The sequence below is a fragment of the Chiloscyllium punctatum genome, chromosome 41 (assembly GCF_047496795.1).
Source record: "Chiloscyllium punctatum isolate Juve2018m chromosome 41, sChiPun1.3, whole genome shotgun sequence".
In the NCBI taxonomy this organism is placed as follows: Eukaryota; Metazoa; Chordata; class Chondrichthyes; order Orectolobiformes; family Hemiscylliidae; genus Chiloscyllium; species Chiloscyllium punctatum.
Window position 1 is genome coordinate 27660488 of NC_092779.1, and position 20406 is coordinate 27680893.

Consider the following 20406-nt stretch of genomic DNA (forward strand, 5'->3'; position numbering starts at 1 on the left):
TAGATTAGATTAGATTACTTACAGTGTGGAAACTGTAGAAGACAGAGGGTGGTGGTGGTGGAGGGTTGTTTTTCAGACTGGAAGCCTGTGACCAGTGGAGAGCCACAAGGATCGATGCCGAGTCCACGACTTTTTGCCATTTATACAAATGATTTGGATGTGAACATAGGAGGTACAGTTAGTAAATTTGCAGATGACACAAAAATTGGACGTGTATGGACAGCGAAGAAGGTTACCTCAGATTACAGCGGGATCTTGATTAAGTGGGCCAATTGCCTGAGGAGTGACAGATGGAGTTTAGAGAATTGCGAGGTGCTGCATTTTGGAAAAGCAAATCTTAATGGTAAGGTCCTAGGGAGTGTTGGTGAACAAAGAGATCTTGGAATGCAGGTTCATAGCTCTTTGAAAGTAGAGTCACAGGTAGATAGGATAGTGAAGAAGGCATTTGGCATGATTTTCTTTTTTGGTCAGAGCACTGAGTAGAGGAGTTGGGAGGTTATGTTGCGGCTGTACAGGACATTGGTTAGGCCACTTTTGGAGTATTGTGTGCAATTCTGGTCTCCTTCCTATTGGAAGGATGTTGTGAAACTTGAAAGGGTTCAGAAAAGATTTACAATGAATGTTGCCAGGGTTGGAGGGTTTGAGCTATTGAGAGAGGCTGAATAGGCTGGGACTATTTTCCTTGGCGCGTCAAAGGCTGAGGGGTAACCTTATAGAGGTTTATAAAATCATGACGGCATGGATAGGGTAAGTAAATAAAATCTCTTCCCTAGGGTGGGAGGAGTCCAGAACTAGACGGCATAGGTTTAGGATGGGAGGGGAAAGATATAAAAGGGACCTGAGGGGGAATATTTTCATACAGAGAGTGGTGCACAGAGGGAGATGCGCTGCCAGAGGAAGTGGTGGAAGTTGGTACAATTGCAACATTTAAAAGGCATCTGGATGGGTATATGAATAGGAAGGTTTTCGAGGGATATGGGCCAAGTGCTGGTAAATGGGACTAGATTAGGCTGGGATATCTAGTCGGCATGGACGAGTTGGACCGGAGGATCTATTTCCATGCTGTGCATCTCTATGACTCTATAACTAACTTAATGGGAATTTGGGAGCAGTCTGGAATCACTCCCTGAATTTCCCTTTCTTGAAGGATATGCCCAACTTCCACTCAACACTTCTATTGAATCCTTACGTTAAAATGTGGAACTAACTGAATGCAGAATAACAGGTACAAATCTACATTGTAACTGTGTGGCACTATTGGCTGTTGCAGGTCACTAATATCCCACAAATCATTGCATCTTCCACTGTGATCCATCATTCATGACTGGTACTGTATTGTGGGTAAGACATTCAAAATACCTCCCTATGTACATGGTAGCAGCAACGTGAACCATGTGGGCCCATTAGCACTGAAGGTAGTCAACAGGAATGCTAACAATCATTGAGCTGCAGCAGGCCAAATGGGACATGTGACCAGTTACTAGCGATCTGTTAAAAGTAGTTCTTTAAAATATAATCATGTAAGAAAATGGTTGAATACCTTGTGATCAACTTTTTATTGTAACGTCTTTCATATGCAGCCCCGATGGCTAAAGAGGCCACAAAGGAACAGTCAGATACCACGGTCTGAAAATGAATGTTTCAGAGATTAATCTCTGTGACCATTTAAATGCTTTGAATTGATAAACAGCCAGGCAGCAAAACCATCATTTAACGCATTACCAAAATGAGAAAGAAGGATCCTCACTTGCAGATTATGTTTTCCAATGCACCACATGCAGTAGGCAGCCATGCTGCAGTATTTGAATTCTTACATCTAATGTTACAGAACTGTTACGAAAACTACAAACTTCAGTGCAACTGGAGAGCCTGTTCATACATAACACATAATTCATAAAGGCAAGCAGGCAAAACTACACTGGCATTTTTCAAAAACCTTTGTATTGTTTGGGCATTAAAAACAAAGTGGATCATTCTCGGCTGCTTTGCCATTTACATTAGATCACGCCTGATCTTGATCTGAAATTCATTTCTCTGCTGCAGTTTGGTATCTCAAAAGGTGTTTATTTGCCAACAATCGATCATTTATAGTTTTGAAACTTTATGATGGCTCCTAGCATCCACAGCCTTCATGGGGAAAAAGAGAATTTCCATCATTGATAGGCTTGCTGAGTTAGGAGCACCAAAGATGGGAGTACGGTGGCCAGCTGGCCCCTCCAGCCTGCTTTATCATTCAACTAGATCATTGCTGATCTTCTACTTCAATGCCATTTCCCCCATATTCTTTGATAATGTCATGATCACGAAATCTATCATTCTCGGTCTTGAATATACCCAATGACAAACTCCACGTCCCTCTATGGTAAATTTCCATGGATTCCACCACCCTTTTGGTGAAAGAATTCACTGATTTGAAATCAGACTAAATGGAATTGGGCGACACCACTCTTTTGAAATCTAGCAATGACATTTAAACAATTAAATGTGAACAGAAAAGTTGACCTTAAAAATACTGACCTGTTTTATACTAAAACTAGATACAGTATAAATCATTGTAGGGTTGTTGCAGAAGTCATCTGGTCGCACCCACCGGGAAAACAATGCTTTCTGCTTTGGTGATAATACCAGCTTGCCTGCTTTGTCCCTGGGGGGAGAAAAAAAGATGACTTTGAAAAGCCAGCAAGTCTCTCTGGCCGGCCAATGGGCTGACGAGGTGGTCATTTTTGTGGATAGCAGTTGAGGATGGAATTTAAGATAATGACTCAGACAAAGTTGATATCAATATTAACTTCAATACAGAGATAGTGGATTGATTTACAGAAGGAAATCAAAAGTTTCAAAAAAGGTTAAATACACACTAGCCAGAGACCAGAGCACAGGCAAAGGTGAATGTAAACTTCTTAAATTGAGTGCAAGACTTGAGGGGGACTGTGCCTGTTTATATCATAATTTATCCAAATCATCTGGTTACAACATAATTGTTAAATATAAAGAACATCTGGTCAATAAACTCAAGAGCTTGATGAAGGAAAATCTTAATTTCAGACTGCCGCTTAACTGACAGTAATGGCTTTTTTAAAAAAATAAAATTGTTTTGCAGCAGGAACAAAGTCTGGTGTTTAATACCTATAGGGAGACAGAATAAACACTCCCTCATTTTCTATAAATATACATCTCCCATGATATTACTCATGGCAAGCCAGATTATAAACTGTTTTGAAACACAGAAGTTCCATAAAATTCAGTCTTGATTTAGCGGCAGCACTCTTGTCTAAGTCAAGATTGTAAATTCAAGCCCATTCCAGAAATTTAATACTATCCCTAAAATTGACATTTCAAGACTTACTGAAGAAATGCTAAAATGTCAGAGGGGACAGTTTTCATGGCACTATTTGAAGAACCACAGGAGTATTTTTCCCTTAAGCAACATCAACAAATTATCTGTGTATTATTCTCACTGCTGTTGTGGGACCTTGTTATGCGCGCACTGAGTGTCATGTTCCTTACAACAGTTGACTACATTGCAAAAACACTTAACGGGTCTTATGGATGCAACGGTGCTATGTGATTGCAATTTTGTTTTCCTTCTACTACGTAATATATAGCGTATGGTTTCTGCCAAGATAGAACACATATTCCCTGCAGCAGGAATAAAAACTAAAGTAAATACTCAACAGTTTTCAATAGCCCAGGTTTCCCATCTGTTTTTGCAGGGAAGTCGTGAATAAAAAGTATCAACTATTTTTGCATTGTAATTTTTTGGCATTCATCAGCTGGATGCTATTATTCTGTGAAGAACTACTGAGCACCTAAAGAAGTTGTTTATTAAAACAGTAAAATATTTCAATTCCTTGATTGATTTGTAAAATAATGTACTATTTTCCCAATTTATCTTCAAAGCATTAGAGACCTTTCTGAGACAGGTCAGAGGATTCCAAAACTTCAACGTTAAATTTTCATGTTAAGGTTGAAGTGCCCCATGATTTTTACTGTAATAATAGATGGAATTAGTCTTTCTAGAATCATTTGCTCATGGGCATCACAAAGGAGGAGGATGAGTCCTGCATTTAGGTGGACCAAGTGTAAATCCTAAATTCCCAATTTGTAAAGACACTGCAAGGATTGAAAAAATAAAATTCCCTTACATGTACTGAATGTTGCAAAATTGAAAAGCTATGTATTAGGAGCTCTAAGATTTCCAAAAGTACGTTTTACATCAGAAACACAAACTTACGAGAAGGGCATTGGAAATGCAAATCGCTCTTTCAGATCCACACTCATGAAAGGCACATATTCAATTCCATTGATCTTTGACGTTTTTCTGAAAGAAAATCAATTGGTAAGCATCAAAATCAAACAATAAAAAGATTTAAATGATACATTGGTTCAGCATTATCATCTCTTAAAGCTACCTTATCAAATACATTGAAAAATAATTTACTTCAAAAAAAAAGGACCGATGCACTCAAAAATAACTCCATTTGATTGCCTAACCATGCAGTGCAGTATCAGTCAAGAAGTTTAAATTAGAGTGCCTATACTCATTAAAGGCATGAAGATTTAATATAAGACTAATTACGTGGGGCTGTATTATGCACAAATTGATTGGTATGATTCAGATGTTACAAAAGTGGCTACACTTTAAAGGCTCTTCCCTGGCTCTTCAAATGTTTTGGGACGTCGTTGAATCAGAGATGTACAGCCTGAAACCATAAAGAGTGCTAAATAAACGAAAGCTCTTTCATTCTAATCATTAAGCTATGCTTGAAGTCAATACTGTACAGAGATGATTTTAAGGTGTTCTCACCGTAGCACCTCGATTTCTTCTGGTGAGTAAAGTTGGCCATGGGATGATTGTTCAACACCCTGAACTCTAGATATGAGTGGTTTATCATTCAGTGTAAAATCCGATCCCAGTGGCTGGAAGGATCGAACTGGCTGACTTGGTTTACCCACACCATGCTTCTTTTCTGCAGTAACTTTGGGTGCAGAGTCTTTTAATGCTTCAGCTCTAGATGGGAAATAAGATAAAAAAAAAGACAAAATTACAAAAAAAGCTTGTGCAACTCCCAAACTTATGATATCCACCTCTTAGCACAAGGGCACCGGTTAATGGGAACATCACCTTTAACCTTTTCCCTTTAACTCTCAAATAACCCAATTTAGAAATATATTGCTATTTGTTTAGGATTACTGGGTTAAAATCCCAGACCTCCTACAATAGCAGCTCTGAGAGGGAACTTTCACCACATGGTTGCAGCTATTTGTAAGTCAACTCATCACAATTATGTCCCATCCCAAATTACCTTGACAAAAGAGCCAGCAATGTTTATATTCCAAACATAAATAATTATGCCAGCAGTGGCTCAGAGCACAGCAATCTTGGTTGAACTCAATGGGTCACTCCAGGAATCTAGACTGATACTTCAACCCTGTACTGTTGGAGTGCTAAACTGGTAGCTATGCTGTCTTCTAGATGAAATTTGTAACTGACACCCCCAACTGTGCCCTCAATAATATTAAAAAAAATTCCAAAGCCCTGACCAATATTATGTACCTTTGTTTCAAAGGAGAATGAGAGATAGACCAAACCACTTCAAGCCAGTAGTAGGCAAATTACTGAAATTAATCTGAAAGACATGATAAACCATCACTTAGAAAGGTACTGATTAATCAAGGATAGCCAGCATAGAATTTTTAAGAGAAGTTCATGAACTTGAAGTGGTCTACATGGTCTTTAGCAAGGATTTCGACAAGGTGTGACACGGCAGTGATTAAAACAAAAATCCTGAAGACTTTGAAGAATGTAACAACCTGGGTACAAAGTAAGCTCAGTGGCATGAAATAAAAGGTCATTGTTGATATAATGGAAATGGAAGAATATATCCAGGGGGAGTTAGTACAGGATTTAAAACTAGGTTTTTAAACAATGATTGGGACTTAAATGAGAAGTTTTCAGATTACACAAAAAATGGCCATTTGGCCAATAATGAAGAGTCTGCACTGATGAGATGGCCAGAAAAATGGGGCAAATAGAAGTCAATCTGGAGAGGAGAGGGGTGAGATGCATTTGGTGGATGCAGGGGGTCAATAAGGCAAAGGAATACCTAATAAATGAGAATATTGAGAGGTGTAGAGGAAGTGAAGAACTTTGGCGTAAATATCCACAGATCCCTGAAAGTAGGATGGAGTGATAAAGGTGGTTAAGAAGGCACATAGAATTTGTTAATAGTTGAGGTATAAAATATAACAGCCAGGAGATAGTGCTACCTAGATTTTAGGCCATAACTTGAATATTGTACAGTTCTGGTCATCTTATTACTGGAAGTATGTAAGTGCATGAAAGAAGGTAGAGAGAAGATTTACAAGGATTTTGTCAGAACTGGAAATAAAACAATACAGGAAAGATTGGATAGGTTGAGGTTGTTATCCATGGTACACAGAAGAATAAAGGGAGACTTGACTGAAATGCAGAAGCTTTTAAGGGGCCCGGCTAGATAAGAAATGTGTGAACTGGTGAAGGGGAGGTATCGATTTGAAGTTATTCATGGAAAAACTGGAGGGAAGATGAGGAGTTTTTTTTTAAACCAAGAGGATGGTAGGAATCTGGAACTCACTACCTGGAAAATCTGCGCAGCAGAAATTCTCAACACATTTGAGAAGGTACCTGGATATGCACATTAAGTGCCATAACCAAGAGAGCTATGGACCAAATACTGGAAAGTGGGATTTAGTTGGGTGGCTTGCTTCTCAGCTGGCACAGATATAATTAGCTAAGTGACATCTTTCTGTGCCATACATTTCTCTTACTCCAATCAAATTATTATGCCTTAGTAAAGTCGGTACTATGGGCGTGTGTTCAGAACAGTTTTTATCCAGATACAACATATCAATTTGTTTTTTTAAAAATCAGGCTCACCGAGTGGGTCAGGAGTCATTACCATGGTAACAACTCTCTCGCTCCTGGGCAGGCAGACAGCCTGTTTGTGAACAATAGAGCAGTTGAAACTCTTCAACTCTTTTAAAAAAAGACCTCTCTCCCCTTGCGGACAGATAACAAAGAATTGAAAAGATAGCTGACTATTGGCTATTCACTAGTCAATAAATTATTGCCTCTAATCAGTGACAGAAACCATACAATTAGTCCATCAAGTGCCCTGTCTGCAGTAAATAACTTAAAGGACTTGAAAAGGAGAACTCGAAGCAGCAACTGAGACCTCATCGAATTCTATGGACTGGTGCTATCAAACTGTGTTCACCTAAAATCACTGCTTCTGCTGTTTGGCAGCAAGTATCTCTGAACATCTGAGTTCATCTAAGAAAAATTAACAGCCAGCGGAATTCACAACTGACCTTGGAGAAACCTGTGTGGGGGAGCTCACAGTAGGGGAGCAGCTAAGTGGCTAGGTTTTAAACGAAACCTTACTGTTTTTTGTAAATCTACAACAGTGAATAGAGTGGTTTCTCTTTTGATTATATGATTTTATTGAGACCTGTCTCAATTAAACATTAAAAAATGTAAAAACACAGGTATTAAGTTAGCCTCAGCCAATGTTTTTACAGCAGTAAAGCTGTAGATTGGGTCTGTAGATTGTTAAGGTACAAACATGGCCTTTAGTGGAGTGGTGTGCTCTTCCTGTTGGACGTGGGAGATTAGGAAGAGTTTCCACATTACTAATGATTATGTCTGCAGGAAGCGTGTTTGGCTGCAAATCCTGTTGGACCACATGGATCAGCGGCAATCAGGAATTTACAGGAGTTAGAGGGTGTGATGGTTGGCAGTTGCAGAAAGGGGGATAAATTGAAGATACAGTCAGGTAGATGAGTTACCTCCAGGAAGGCAGGAGTCTCCTGTGGCTAACCCCAGCTTAAATAAGTATGCTGTTTTGGAAAATATAGGGGATGCTGGACTCACAGGGAAATGTAGCACTGACAGCCAAACTTCAGGTACCGAGGGGTTTGCGAGGTTTCAAGTGATCAATTGTAATAGGGGATTGTCTAGTCAGGGGCACAGACAGATGATTCTGCAGCTGACAGCTGGTGTGCTGCCTCTCTGGTGCTAGGATCAAGCACATCTTGGAGAGGGTGAAGAATATTCTTGAACGGAGTGGGACCAACAGGAGGTCATTGTGCACATTGGAACTAACGACATAAGAAGGGAAAAGGATTAGGAGACAACAAGTTAGGCAAGAATTTAAAAAGGAGGAATATCTGGATTACTCCTGGTGCAACACATGAGTGAGGGTTGGAATAGGAAGATAGAGCAGATGAATTAGTGTCTGAGGTGCTGGTGCAGGGGACAAGATTTAACATTTTTAGATCAACGGAATCTCTTCTGGGATAAAAGTGACCTGTACAACAAGGAAAGAATGCACCTGAAGTGGAAGGGGGTTAATGTACTGGCAGGGAGATTTGCTCAGGAAGATTTAAACTAATAAAAGGTGATGTGGGGGGAAAGAGGAAGGGAAATGGGGGGAAAGAGATCAGTCTAAGACTGGTATAGTTGGGAAAAGGGGCAAGTCAAACAAACAGTCAGGGCAGGCAGGAACAAAGCAGAGAACGAGGCAGGACTGATCAATTAAACTGCATTTATTTCAATGCAAGAGGCCTAACAGATAAGTCAGATGAACTCTGGGCATGGTTGGGAACATGAAACTGGGATGTCATAGCAATGAGAGAGATGTGGCTCAGGGATGCATAGCACTGGAGGCTTAATGTTCCACAGTATAGATGCTATAGGAAGGATAGAAAGGGGAGCAGGAGAGGAGGGGGAGTGGCATTTTTGATTAGAGCTAACATTACAGCTGTACTTAGAGAGTATATTCCTGGGAATACATCCATGTAAATATTTGGGTGAAATCGAGAAATAAGAAAGGAATGATCACCTTACTGCGATTGTACTATACATCCCCCAATAGTAGCAGGAAATTGAGAAATAAAATTTGTAAGGCGTTCTCAGTTATCTGTAAGAATAATAGGGTGGTTATGGTAGGGGATTTTAACTTTCCAAACACAGAGTGGGACGGCCATAGTATTAAGGGCTTGGATGGACAGGAATTAGTTAAGTGTGTATAAGAGATTTTTCTGATTCAGTATGTGGATGTAGCTACCAGAGAAGGTGCAAAACTTGACCTACTCCTGAGAAGTAAGACAGGGCAGGTAACTGAGGTATCAGTAGAGGAGCACTTTAGGGGCCCGCAACCATACTTCAATTAGTTTTAAAACAGTGACAGAAAAGGATAGACAGGATCTAAAAGTTAAAGTTGGAGGAAGGCTAATTTTGATGTATCAAGAAATAATTTTCAAACGTTGATGGGGGGGCAGTGTACACAGGTTAAGGGACGGCTGAAAAATGGGAAGCCTTCAAAAATGAGACAATGAGGATCCACTATGTGCCTGTTAGGGTGAAAGGCAAGCATGGTAGATGTAGGGAATGCTAGATGTCGAGGGAAATTGAGGTTTTGGCCAAGAAAAAGAAGAAAGCATATGTCTAGTATAGATAGCAGAGATTGAGTGAATCCTTAAAAGAGTATACAGGCAGTAGTATACTTAAGAGGGAAATCAGGAGATCAAAAAGAGGACATGAGATAGCTTTGGCAAATGGGGTTAAGGAGAATCCAAAGGGTTTTTACAAATACATTAAGAACTAAAGGACAACTAGAGAGAGAATAGGGCCTCTCAAAGATCAGCCAAGCAGCCTATGTGTGGAACTGCAGGAGATGGGGGAAGATACTAAATGAGCATTTTGCATCAGTGTTTACTTGGAGATGAATATAGAAGATAGAGAACATTGGGAAATAAATACAGACATCTTGAAAAATGTCCAAATTATACAGGTGGTGGTGCTGGACCTTAAAACGCATAAATGTGGATAAATCCCTAGGATCTCATGAGGTGTACCTGAGAACTCTGTGGGAAGCTAGTAAAGTGAATGCTGGGCCCCTTGCTGAGATATATTTGTATCACTGATAGTCACAGGTGAGGGGCTGGAAGACCGAAGGTTAGCTAACATGCTGCCACTTTTTAAGAAAGGTGGTAAGGAAAAGCCAGGAAACTACAGACCAGTGAGCTGATATTGATAGTGGGCAAGTTGCTGCAAGGAATCCTGAGGGAAAGGATTTACATGTATTTGGAAAGGCAAGGACTGATTAGTGATAGTCAACATGGCTTTGTGCATGAGAACTTGTGTCTCAGTGACTTAGGGATTGAGTTTTTGAAGTAACGAAGAGGATTGATGAGGGCGGAGTGGTGGACGTGATCTATATGGACTTCATAAAGCGTTCAACAAAGCTCCTCATGGGAGACAGGTTAGCAAGGTTAGATCACCTGGAATACATTTGGATTTGGATAGAGAACTGACTCAAAGGTAGAAGATCGAGGGTAGTGTGGCGCATTGCTTTTCAGACTGGAGGCCTGTGACCACTGGAGTGCCACAAGAATCAGTGCTGGCTCCACTGCTTTTTGTCATTTATATAAATGATTTGGATGTAAACATAGGAGGTACAGTTAGTAAGTTTGCAAATAATACTAAAATTGGAGGTCCAGTGGATAGCGACGGTTTCTTCAGAGTACAACGGGATCTTGATCAGATGAGCCAATGTGCTAAGGAGTGGCAGATGGAGTTTAAAAATCAGATAAATGTGAGGTGATGCATTTTGAAAAGGAAAATCAAGGCACAACTTCTACACTTTTAACATGTACAGCATAGAAACAGACCCTTCAGTCCAACTCATCCATGCCGACCAGGTATCCTTGATTAATCTGGCCCATTTGCTAGCACTTGGCCCATATCCATCTACACCCTTCCTATTCATCTACCCATCAGTATGCTTTTTAACTGTTGTAATTGTACTGGCCTCTAGCACTTCCCGTGGCTACTCATTCCATACAAGCACCACCTTCTATGTGAAAACGCTGCCCAAGGTCCCTTTTAAAATCATTTCCGTCTCACCCTAAACCTATGACTCTTGTTCTGGACTCCCCCACACCTGGGAAAAGACCTTGCCTACTTACGCTGTCCATGCCCCTCAGGATTTTAAAAAACCTCTATAAAAGTTGAGAAAATATATAGCCTTAAAACTTGTCGTTAAGCATTTAGACTAAGTATAATACTGAATTATAGAACACATTTGCTGCACACTAGAAAATAAACAGGACAGGCAGGGAGGCGTCAGGCCACAAAAGGTGGAACTCAGGACGTACAGAAGATAAAAACATCTGTTCTCATCCAGTAATAACAGAATGTTCTAAAACGGCTAAGAGCATTTGCCTTAACATCAATGAATCTGAGTAAACAGGAGACAGAGTGATAACATTCATGGTGTAAGCATGTCAAAAGCCTTGTAATTAACAGTCAGATCCTATCAATTATAATGGATTGTTATTACCCTTGCAAGCTAGGCCGACAGAGGGAAAAACGTTTTTGCGTTACAGTCCCTGCCCTGGGTGTTCAAAAGGACGCGAGAGAGAGAGAGAGAGAGATCATTTTAGTGCTGAGATGGCCAAAGCCATACAGAATTAACTCAGTGGTCTGATTCGAATGCATATTTACTTGCTAAGGATTGAATATTTTGAATTTAATTGCATTTTGGGCCTTTACGTTGATTTTGAGTAGCCATCGCTGATTATGAAATGCAAACTCTGTAAAAGGTACTATTAATGAAGCTTTAACTTACTTGCTGTTCTTACAGACCATGACTGCCCCACTGTCAACTAACTAGTCAGATCTTATGTCTTACTTGAATTTGAATCACAACCTTGAAAAGAAAGCATGTTAATTTGAGACTTATGAATCATTTAAAACTTAACCTTACGGTAACATTTCAGCCTCAGCTACAGAATGATTCTGTGCTTAAGATACAAAGCAGGAGTCTGCAATTAAGTTAAAAATTATTCTAAACCTAACATTGAAGAGATTCTGACAATCTGTCAGGAAGCCATTTTATGGTCAAAGTTTGCCCTCCTTGCTAAGAAGCCATTTTGTAAAACAATGATATCTGACATGCCAGCTGTGCAAGGTTACCTTATAACCTCTACCACTTAGTTTAGAAAGATACTTCTTTATGATAGACACTTATCTCGCCACCAGGCACCTGTCTCAGCTGGATCTGTTTTTCCCACCTGATGGATGGCTAAGGGCCTGTAGGAGTGATCAGTTAATCGTGCTCAGACCTGTCAATTAACTTCTCTTCCTTACGAATTATTGCTTTTCCACTGTTATCTGCTGTGGTTCTGTTCGCCGAGTTGGGAATTTGTGTTGCAGATGTTTCGTCCTCTGTCTAGGTGACATCCTCAGTGCTTGGGAGCCTCCTGTGAAGCTTCACAGGAGGCTCCCAATCACTGAGGATGTCACCTAGACAGAGGACGAAATGTCTGCAACACAAATTCCCAGCTCGGCGAACAGAACCACAACAATGAGCACTCGAGTTACAAATCTTCTCACAAACTTTGAACTGTTATCTGTCTAATTAAGAACATGCAGTGTTTTTGTAATCTTTTTGTATAAAGGAAGCCTGTTTGTGACAGAAGAGTGGAGTAGCCTGTGAGGGCTCTTAAAAGAAGAGTTGGTACCTTACTCTAAGGTTTTAGAACCTTAGCTAGCCTGACTTATAGATGTCAGTGTTATATTGTAACAGTGATGCTATTGGTAAATAAAGAGGAAGACTCAAATTAAACTAAACTGTCTCTAAGAGGTTTTTATTCCAGACCACCAAAGAGTATAACCTCCGGGACGAACCAAGAGAGACTTACAGGTCTGAGTCCACAAGGGATTTCCTGGGCTGTCTCAAATCTGTACTTTATCAAGGTCACCCCTCAACCTCTGACACTCCCAGGAAAACAGCCCCAGCCTATTCAGCCTCTCCTTATAGCTCAAACCCTCCAATCCTGGCAACATCCTTGTAAATCTTTTCTGAACCCTTTCATGTTTCATAACATCCTTCCTAGAGGAGAAGACCAGAGTTGCACACAATATTCCAAAACTGGCTGAAAGAATGTCCTGTACAGCTGCAACATGACCTCCCAACTCCTTTAACTCAATGCACAGACCAATAAAGGCAAACATACCAAACACTTTCATCACTATCCTATCTACCTCAAACTCCATTTTCAAGGAACTATGAACCTGCACTTCAAGATCTCTTTGTTCAACAACACTCCCAGGACATTACCATTAAGTACGTAAATCCTCCCTTGATTTGCCTTTCCAACATGCAGCACCTCTCATTTATCTAAATTAAATTTCATGTCACTCCTCCGTCCATTGGTCCATCTGATCAAGATCCTGTTGTAATCTGAGGTAACCTTTTTCGCTATCCACTACACCTCCAATTTTGGTGTCATCTGCAAACTTACTAACAATACCTCCTATGTTCACATCCAAATCATTTATATAAATGACGAAAAGCAGTGGACCCAGCAGTGATCCTTGTGGCACTCCACTAGTCACAGGTCTCCAGTCTGAAAAACAACCCTCCACCATCACCCTCCATCTTCTACCTTTGAGGCAGTTCTGTATCCAAATGGCTAGTTCTCCTTGTATTCCATGAAATCTAACCTTGCTAACCAGTCTCCCATGAGGAACCTTGTCAAATGCCTTACTGAAATCCATATAAATCACGTCCACCACTCCGCCCTCATCAATCCTCTTTGTTGCTTCTTCAAAAAGAAAACTCACTCAAGTTTGAGAGACATTATTTCCTACGCATAAAGCCATGTTGACTATCTCAAATCAGTCGTTGCCTTTCAAAATAGATGCAAATCCTGTTCCTCAGGATTCCCTTCAACAACTTGCCCACCACCGATGTCAGGCTAACTGGTCTATAATTCCCTGGCTTTTCCTAAACACTTTTCTTAAAACGTAGCGCCATGTTAGCCAACCTTCAGTCTTTCAACACGTCACCTGTGACTTTGATGACACAAATATTGCAGCAAGGGACCCAGCAATTACTTTGCTAGCTTCGCAGTGTTCTTGGATACACGTCATCGGGTCCAGGGATTTATCCAACTTTCTGTGTTTCAAGACATCCAGCACCACCTGCTCTATAGTATGGGCATTTTTCAAGATGTCACCATCTTTCTACCCCACATTCTGCATTTTCCATGCCCTTCTCCAAAGAAAACACTAATGCAAAATACTTGTTTAGTATCTTCCCTATCTCCTGTGGTCCCACATATAGGCTGCCTTGCTGATCTTTGAGGGATCCTATTCTCTCTCTAGTTACCCTTTTGTCTTTAATGTATTAACCCTATTTGCCAAAGCTATCTCATGTCCCCTTTTTGCCCTCCTGATTTCCCTTTTATGTATACTCCTACTGCCTTTATACTGTTGTGGAGTTTCACTCAATCTCTACTGTCTGTACGTATGCTTCGTTCTTTTCCTTGGCCAAAACCTCAATTTCTCTAGTCATCCAGTATTCCCTACACCTACCAGACTTGCCTTTAGCCCAAAGAGGAACATACTGTTTCTGGACTTTTTATCTCATTTTTGAAGGTTTCCCACTTTTCATTCGTCCCTTTACCTGTGAACAATTGCACTCAACATTTGAAGTTTCTTGCTTAATACCGGTAAAGTTGACCTTCCTCCAATTTAGAACTTGGATCCTGTCTATCCTTTTCCATTACTATTTTAAAACTAATAGAGTTACGGTTGCTGGCTCCCCCATTGACACATCAGTCACGTGCCCTGCCTTATTTCTCAAGATCCTGGGGAGTGTTGGTGAACAAGGAGACCTTGGAGTGCAGGTTCATAGTTCTTTGAAAGTGGAGTCGCAGGTAAATAGGGAAGTGAAGGCAGTGTTTGGTATGCTTGCCTTTATTGTTCAGTGCATTGAGAGGGGAGTTGGGAAGTCATGTTGTGGCTGTACAGGACATTTGCAATACTGTGCGCAATTTTGGTGTCCCTGTTTTAGGAAGGATGTTATGAAACTTGAAAGGGTTCAGAAAAGGTTTACAAGGCTGTTGTCAGGGTTGGAGGGTTTGTGCTATAGGGAGAGGTTGTATAGGCTGGGGCAATTTTCCCTGGAGTATTGGAGGCTGAGGGGTGACCTTATACAGGTTAATGAAATAACATGGGGTATAGATAAGGTGAATAGACTAAGCTTTTTTTTCTTGGGGTGGGCAGAGTCCAAAACTAGAGGGCATAGATTTAAGTTGAGAGGGGAAAGATTTAAAAGGGAACTCAGGGGCAACTTTTCTACACAGGGAGTGGTGCATATATGGAAGGAGGGGCCAGAGGAAGCAGTGGAAACTGGTACAATAACAACATTTAAAAGGCATCTGGATGGATATATGAATATGAAGGATATAGAGGGATATAGGTCAAATGTTGGCAAATGGAACTAGATTAATTTAGGAAAACTGCTCGGCATGGATGTGCTGTTTCCGTGTTGTACAACTCTATGACTCTAATACCTTTTTCCCATCCATAACATTTCTTTGTTGTTTGTCCAAGTCTATCTGCATGTGTGTTGTGGTTTAAGGAGGAATAGAGGTTAAGACTTAAATTGACTAGGCTTATTTGCTCGCTAGTGGTTAGAACTGACCTATTTGAATTAAAGAGTGGTGTCTTGTTAAACACAGAAACTTGGTCAGTGTATTTTGTTAATCTGTGTTTGTCAGGCAGGTAAATTGGGGATTTTGAGTAACTGGATTAAATCTTTAACGTTTGTGAACATTTTGGAAGTATTGATGTTCAAACATTAAGTGAGTAGGGTGAAACAATCAACATCAGAAAAACAGATTATTTATGTGGAATTTACTGCATGAAAATGAGCTGCTGTTGTTGACAGTCACTACATTTCAAAAACTATAAAGCACTATCGGACTATTGGTCAAGGCAGATGCTACGTTAATGCAAGGCTTTCATTACTAAATGTTTATCGATGGAATAGAATGTTGTACCCATCTCCAAACGACATTGCTTTCCCAACCTGTATAAGGACATGCATTGCCAAAAAGTGCTACTCCCTTATTGCAGTAAAACATTTTCACTGTAATATTGAGATAACATCACCTCATAAAAATGAAAACAGGCCTCACCTAGAGCTTGCCCCTACAGAAATCTTTAATCCAAACTTGCTTTCACAAATTCATGGATCACTTTAAAAACCAAGAAATTAAATTTGCAATAAAGCAGTTGGAAATCAAATAACTTAATCAACAAAAGTTCTTAAAACCAAAATAAAACATTACAGTTTAACAGGATTAGTTTCTTCAAAAGAAACATGATCCCTACAGGACAACTTTCCAAGAAGCTATGTCTCAATCATTTTAACCTAAATGCATTATTCTTACATAAATTGAAGCAGCATGTAACTGACTTCAATTCGTCATCTCTGGTAATCAAAAAGTTTTCATACCAAGTATGATACACAAGCACAAGCAAGAGGTACTTCAGACTGAAATTGGTCATATCTGAATGCACTGAAGAGCAAGCAAGGATCCTTGCCAAGGTAAGGGAAGGGTGCTACTTGGACTCAGGAGATCAGAGCATTATACAGGGTTTACATCTAGATAAAAACAAACTAATGTATTGATAGGACTTGTATTCCTATTAGGATAGTCCTAGCTCAAATGAAATGTGTCCAAACCAATCCCTGGCAAAACTGCAACTGGAGCTATATTTCAATAGTAGATAATACCTCACTCAGAATAGTGATTTTTTTTAACTGTTTGGGATTAAGGTGCAGTATTACAATCAAAGAGAATGTTGTACAGCAGCCACTCAGAATACTCTTAGGCTCTGTATGCAAGGTTTGCCTGAAAGGGAATTGTTCTTTGTTTCGATATGTAGACAAGTTCAGAAGTAGGTCTGCCAGAGAGCAAAAAGTGACTCACCTGTCAAGTGCTTGTCGAGCTAATTGCTTCAATTTACCCTGCAGTGTTTGATCAGAGGTCTCATTAGCCTAGGATGAAATATACAGTGTATATGCTTAACTCTTTACACCAATTGATCCTTGAAGTACATTTGGTCACATACATACAACTTAACATGGACTTTCATGTTCCAATTTGGTCTATGATTCTATAGTTTACTCACAGTGTTCAGGCACAATTCAACAGCCTCAGTGTAAAGCTCCACAGCTTCTTCGGCATTGCCCTTCTCATCCTCATCGAATGCTTGTGTGACCAGGAAGTGTGCACGTTCTAGATCCATCTGCTGCTTTGATTTGAGAGGATCTCCTTTGTGGGCCTGTGCTTGAACTTTGCAAACATGGAACAATTTACAGCTCTGAACATTTTTTTCCCCCATTTTAGAATACATACATTTTCAAAACATCATTGTAAAAATCTGTGGTTAAAAACCAAATGCCAGAACACATTTCAAGTTCCACTGTGCATGACCCAACTTATTTTAGTCAGCCATACTATGATGTAGTATGAGTTATTCATACTCTTAATGCAAGCTGTACTCACCTGCAGAGTAAAGAGCCTGCACACGGTCCATGTACTCGGTTATTTTCTCCTGAATACCATCCAACTTCGAGCCAGCGATGCCAGCGCATATTAACGCTTGCGCAGCTTCCTACAAAATATATACTGGTTTTAGTAGACACAGAAGTTGGCTCTTTCTTGATGCAAACTTCCAAACAGAAGTAAAAGAATGACTATATTTCTACATTGCCATCCACAAACACAAAATATTTGAAGAGTTTTGACTTCTAGGAAATGTAGCAGTGAATGTTTACAAAACCTATCCCCCCCAAAAAATGACGTAATGAACAGATGAATTGTGCTGGTGAAGGTAGATATGCGTTAAACATCAGCCAAGAAATCTGGGCACGTTTTTCTGCTTTTCCTTGAAGAGTGTCATAAATCTAGACCCAGGTCAATGTGGTTGACTCTTAATCCTCTGCGATGGCCAAGTAAGCTACACATTTCAAATGCCTTGGGATAGGCAACAAATGCTGCCTTAAAAAGATGGCAGGAAAGATTGCCAAGAGTCGAGAAGTGTGCCGCTTGATCCAAAAATCCCAACATCCCTTTTTTTAAAAAGATTAAATTCCCTACAGTGAAAACAGGCCCTTTGTCCCAACCAATCCACATTGACCCTCCGAAGAGTAACCCACTCAGACCCATTTCCCTCTGACTAATGCACCTAATACTATGGGCAATTTAACATGGCCAATTCACCTGACCAGCACACGTGGAAGGAGACCGGAGCACCCAGAGGAAACTCATGCAAACATGGGGAGAATGTGCAAACTCCACACAGATAGTGAGGCAGCAGTGCTAACCACTGAACCGCCTTTCTTCATGTCTACAGTGCTAGTCCAAAATCCGTGGTCAATGTTGACCCATACGATGTTGATTGTGCAAGGCGATGTGTTGGCATGGATTTAATGGACTGGACTTAAATTTCCCAACTCACAAACTGGAGATTTGAGGTTCTCTTTGGATGAACAACCCTAATTATTAGCACTATCCAATTGAATGTTTAAAGTGTTCGGACTGAATTTGAACTCTTATTTCAGACTCAGAGGTCAGAGTGTTACCACTGAGTCAAGAGTGAAAGGTTGCTTCCATGAGAACAGAAATGAAATCTGTATCAATGTATCATCTGTATCAATGACTTAACTGTAACCAGTAACGTTAGCTTTTAGCAGCAGGCAAAAGGCAAATGCAGTTACGAGGGGAGAAACCTTCTGACCACTGCCATAGTTTAATTGAGATGGCAGCAAAATGATTTTAGCAATCAGTCACTGAAAGCTCTTTCCCTTTGACAAACAGGAAATTTGCAACAAATGGGCACTAACAGGCAGCTCCCCTCCTCTCCCAGCCGGGGTGTGGGGGGGGGGGGGGGCACTGTGACATTCCCCTTCCCAAGGGTTATAGACAGACCCTCGCCTCTTCAGGGGTGGGGAGTGACAGATCAATCCTAGACCTGGAGGGTGGGGACTGTGAAAGACAGACCCTATACCCAGGGAGGTGGGGGGGCTGACAGGCACCCTGTCCCGGGGTGGGGGGGGGACCTACAGACCACTGGTCCCCGGTGGAGGTGGGGTGTGTGTGACAGACAGACCCTAGCTCCCGGACTGGGGGGGTCACATAGAGACCCTAGCCCCTAAGAGGTGACAGATCAGAGATCAGAACATGGCCCCCCATGGTGGGGGGGGAAGCAAAGACAGAACCTGGCCCCCCACGGGGTGACAGATAGATCCTGATCCTGGAGGGGGGGGGGGGGTGGCAGGGGTGTCACAGAGAGACCCTGACCCCTGGGTGGTGACAAATCAAACCCTAGACCCTGACGGTGGGGGTCAGAGACAGACCCTGGCCCCGGGGGTGGGGGGGGGGGGGGGGGGGTCAGAGACAGACCCTGGCCCCGGGGGGGGGGGGGGGGTTCAGAGACAGACCCTGGCCCCGGGGGAGTCAGAGACAGACCCTGGCCCCGGGGGAGTCAGAGACAGACCCTGGCCCCGGGGGTGGGGGGTGGGGTTCAGAGACAGACCCTGGCCCCGGGGGAGTCAGAGACCGACCCTGGCCCCGGGGGTGGGGGGGTCGGAGACAGACCCTGGCCCCGGGGGTGGGGGGGGGGGGGGGGGTCGGAGACAGACCCTGGCCCCGGGGGAGTCAGAGACAGACCCTGGCCCCGGGGGTGGGGGGTGGGGTTCAGAGACAGACCCTGGCCCCGGGGGGGGGGGGGGGGGTCAGAGACAGACCCTGGCCCCGGGGGGGGGGGTGGGGGGGTCGGAGACAGACCCGGCTCCGGGGCTCACCTTGTAATAAAACACGGCCTCCTTGAAGCGGCCGCTCTGATCGTTCCTCACCGCCACCTGGGCAAACCTGACGGCGTCCTGCTCCAGGGCACTCGGGTCCATGGTGGTAGTGCCACCCCTCTATCCCGGGACCACGGTGAGTGAGAGAAACACCGTCCTCCACCAGCTCCTCCCGCCTCCCGGGGTCACAGCAACTACTTCCACTTCCGGTTGACCCCTGGGGCGGGGAATGGGGATGAGCAGAGACTCTTTCCTCATTGGCTGGTGCAGGGTGGCAAGGCTGTTCCCAAATTAGGAATGAAAAATATTTACTATTTTAAAGGAAGGGAGCAGTCGACAAAATGAAACCGAAATTAGGCATGTTCACCTCAGTAAGGGCTGTTAGGGTGCAGTGGTAGTGTCCCAGCCTCTGGGTCAGGAGGTTCAAGTCCCACTAGAGGTGTGGAGCAGCATTGCTGAACAGGTTGATTAGAAAATATTCAATCGTGTTGTTTACAAAAAGGGCATGTGGGAGCCAAACATTCCAGTTTAGGGGAATTCAAAATTACAGGGCAAAGGTGGGGAAAGATTTAAAAGGGACCCAATGGGTAACTTTTTCTTGCAGACCATGTGTGTGTGTGGAATGAGCTGCCAGAGGAAGTGCTGGAGGCTGGTGCAATTACAACATTTAAAAGACAACTGGACGGGTACA

At 42.0% G+C, this 20406-nt stretch overlaps 1 protein-coding gene across 1 annotated transcript in view; it reads right to left on the reverse strand.

Annotated features, from left to right (window-relative positions):
* The window catches only part of capn7 (calpain 7), a 52309-nt gene extending 32405 nt beyond the window's left edge, over positions 1–19904 (reverse strand). Inside the window, exons 1-8 of the mRNA XM_072560614.1 lie at positions 19716–19904; positions 17416–17524; positions 17039–17202; positions 16837–16904; positions 4808–5011; positions 4235–4321; positions 2518–2644; positions 1541–1626 (exon numbers count right to left, since the gene is read on the reverse strand). Of these exons, the coding sequence (XP_072416715.1) occupies positions 1541–1626; positions 2518–2644; positions 4235–4321; positions 4808–5011; positions 16837–16904; positions 17039–17202; positions 17416–17524; positions 19716–19817 (947 nt within the window). The 5' untranslated portion in view covers positions 19818–19904. The remainder of the gene's footprint in view (positions 1–1540; positions 1627–2517; positions 2645–4234; positions 4322–4807; positions 5012–16836; positions 16905–17038; positions 17203–17415; positions 17525–19715) is intronic.
* Positions 19905–20406: the final 502 nt, after the last annotated feature.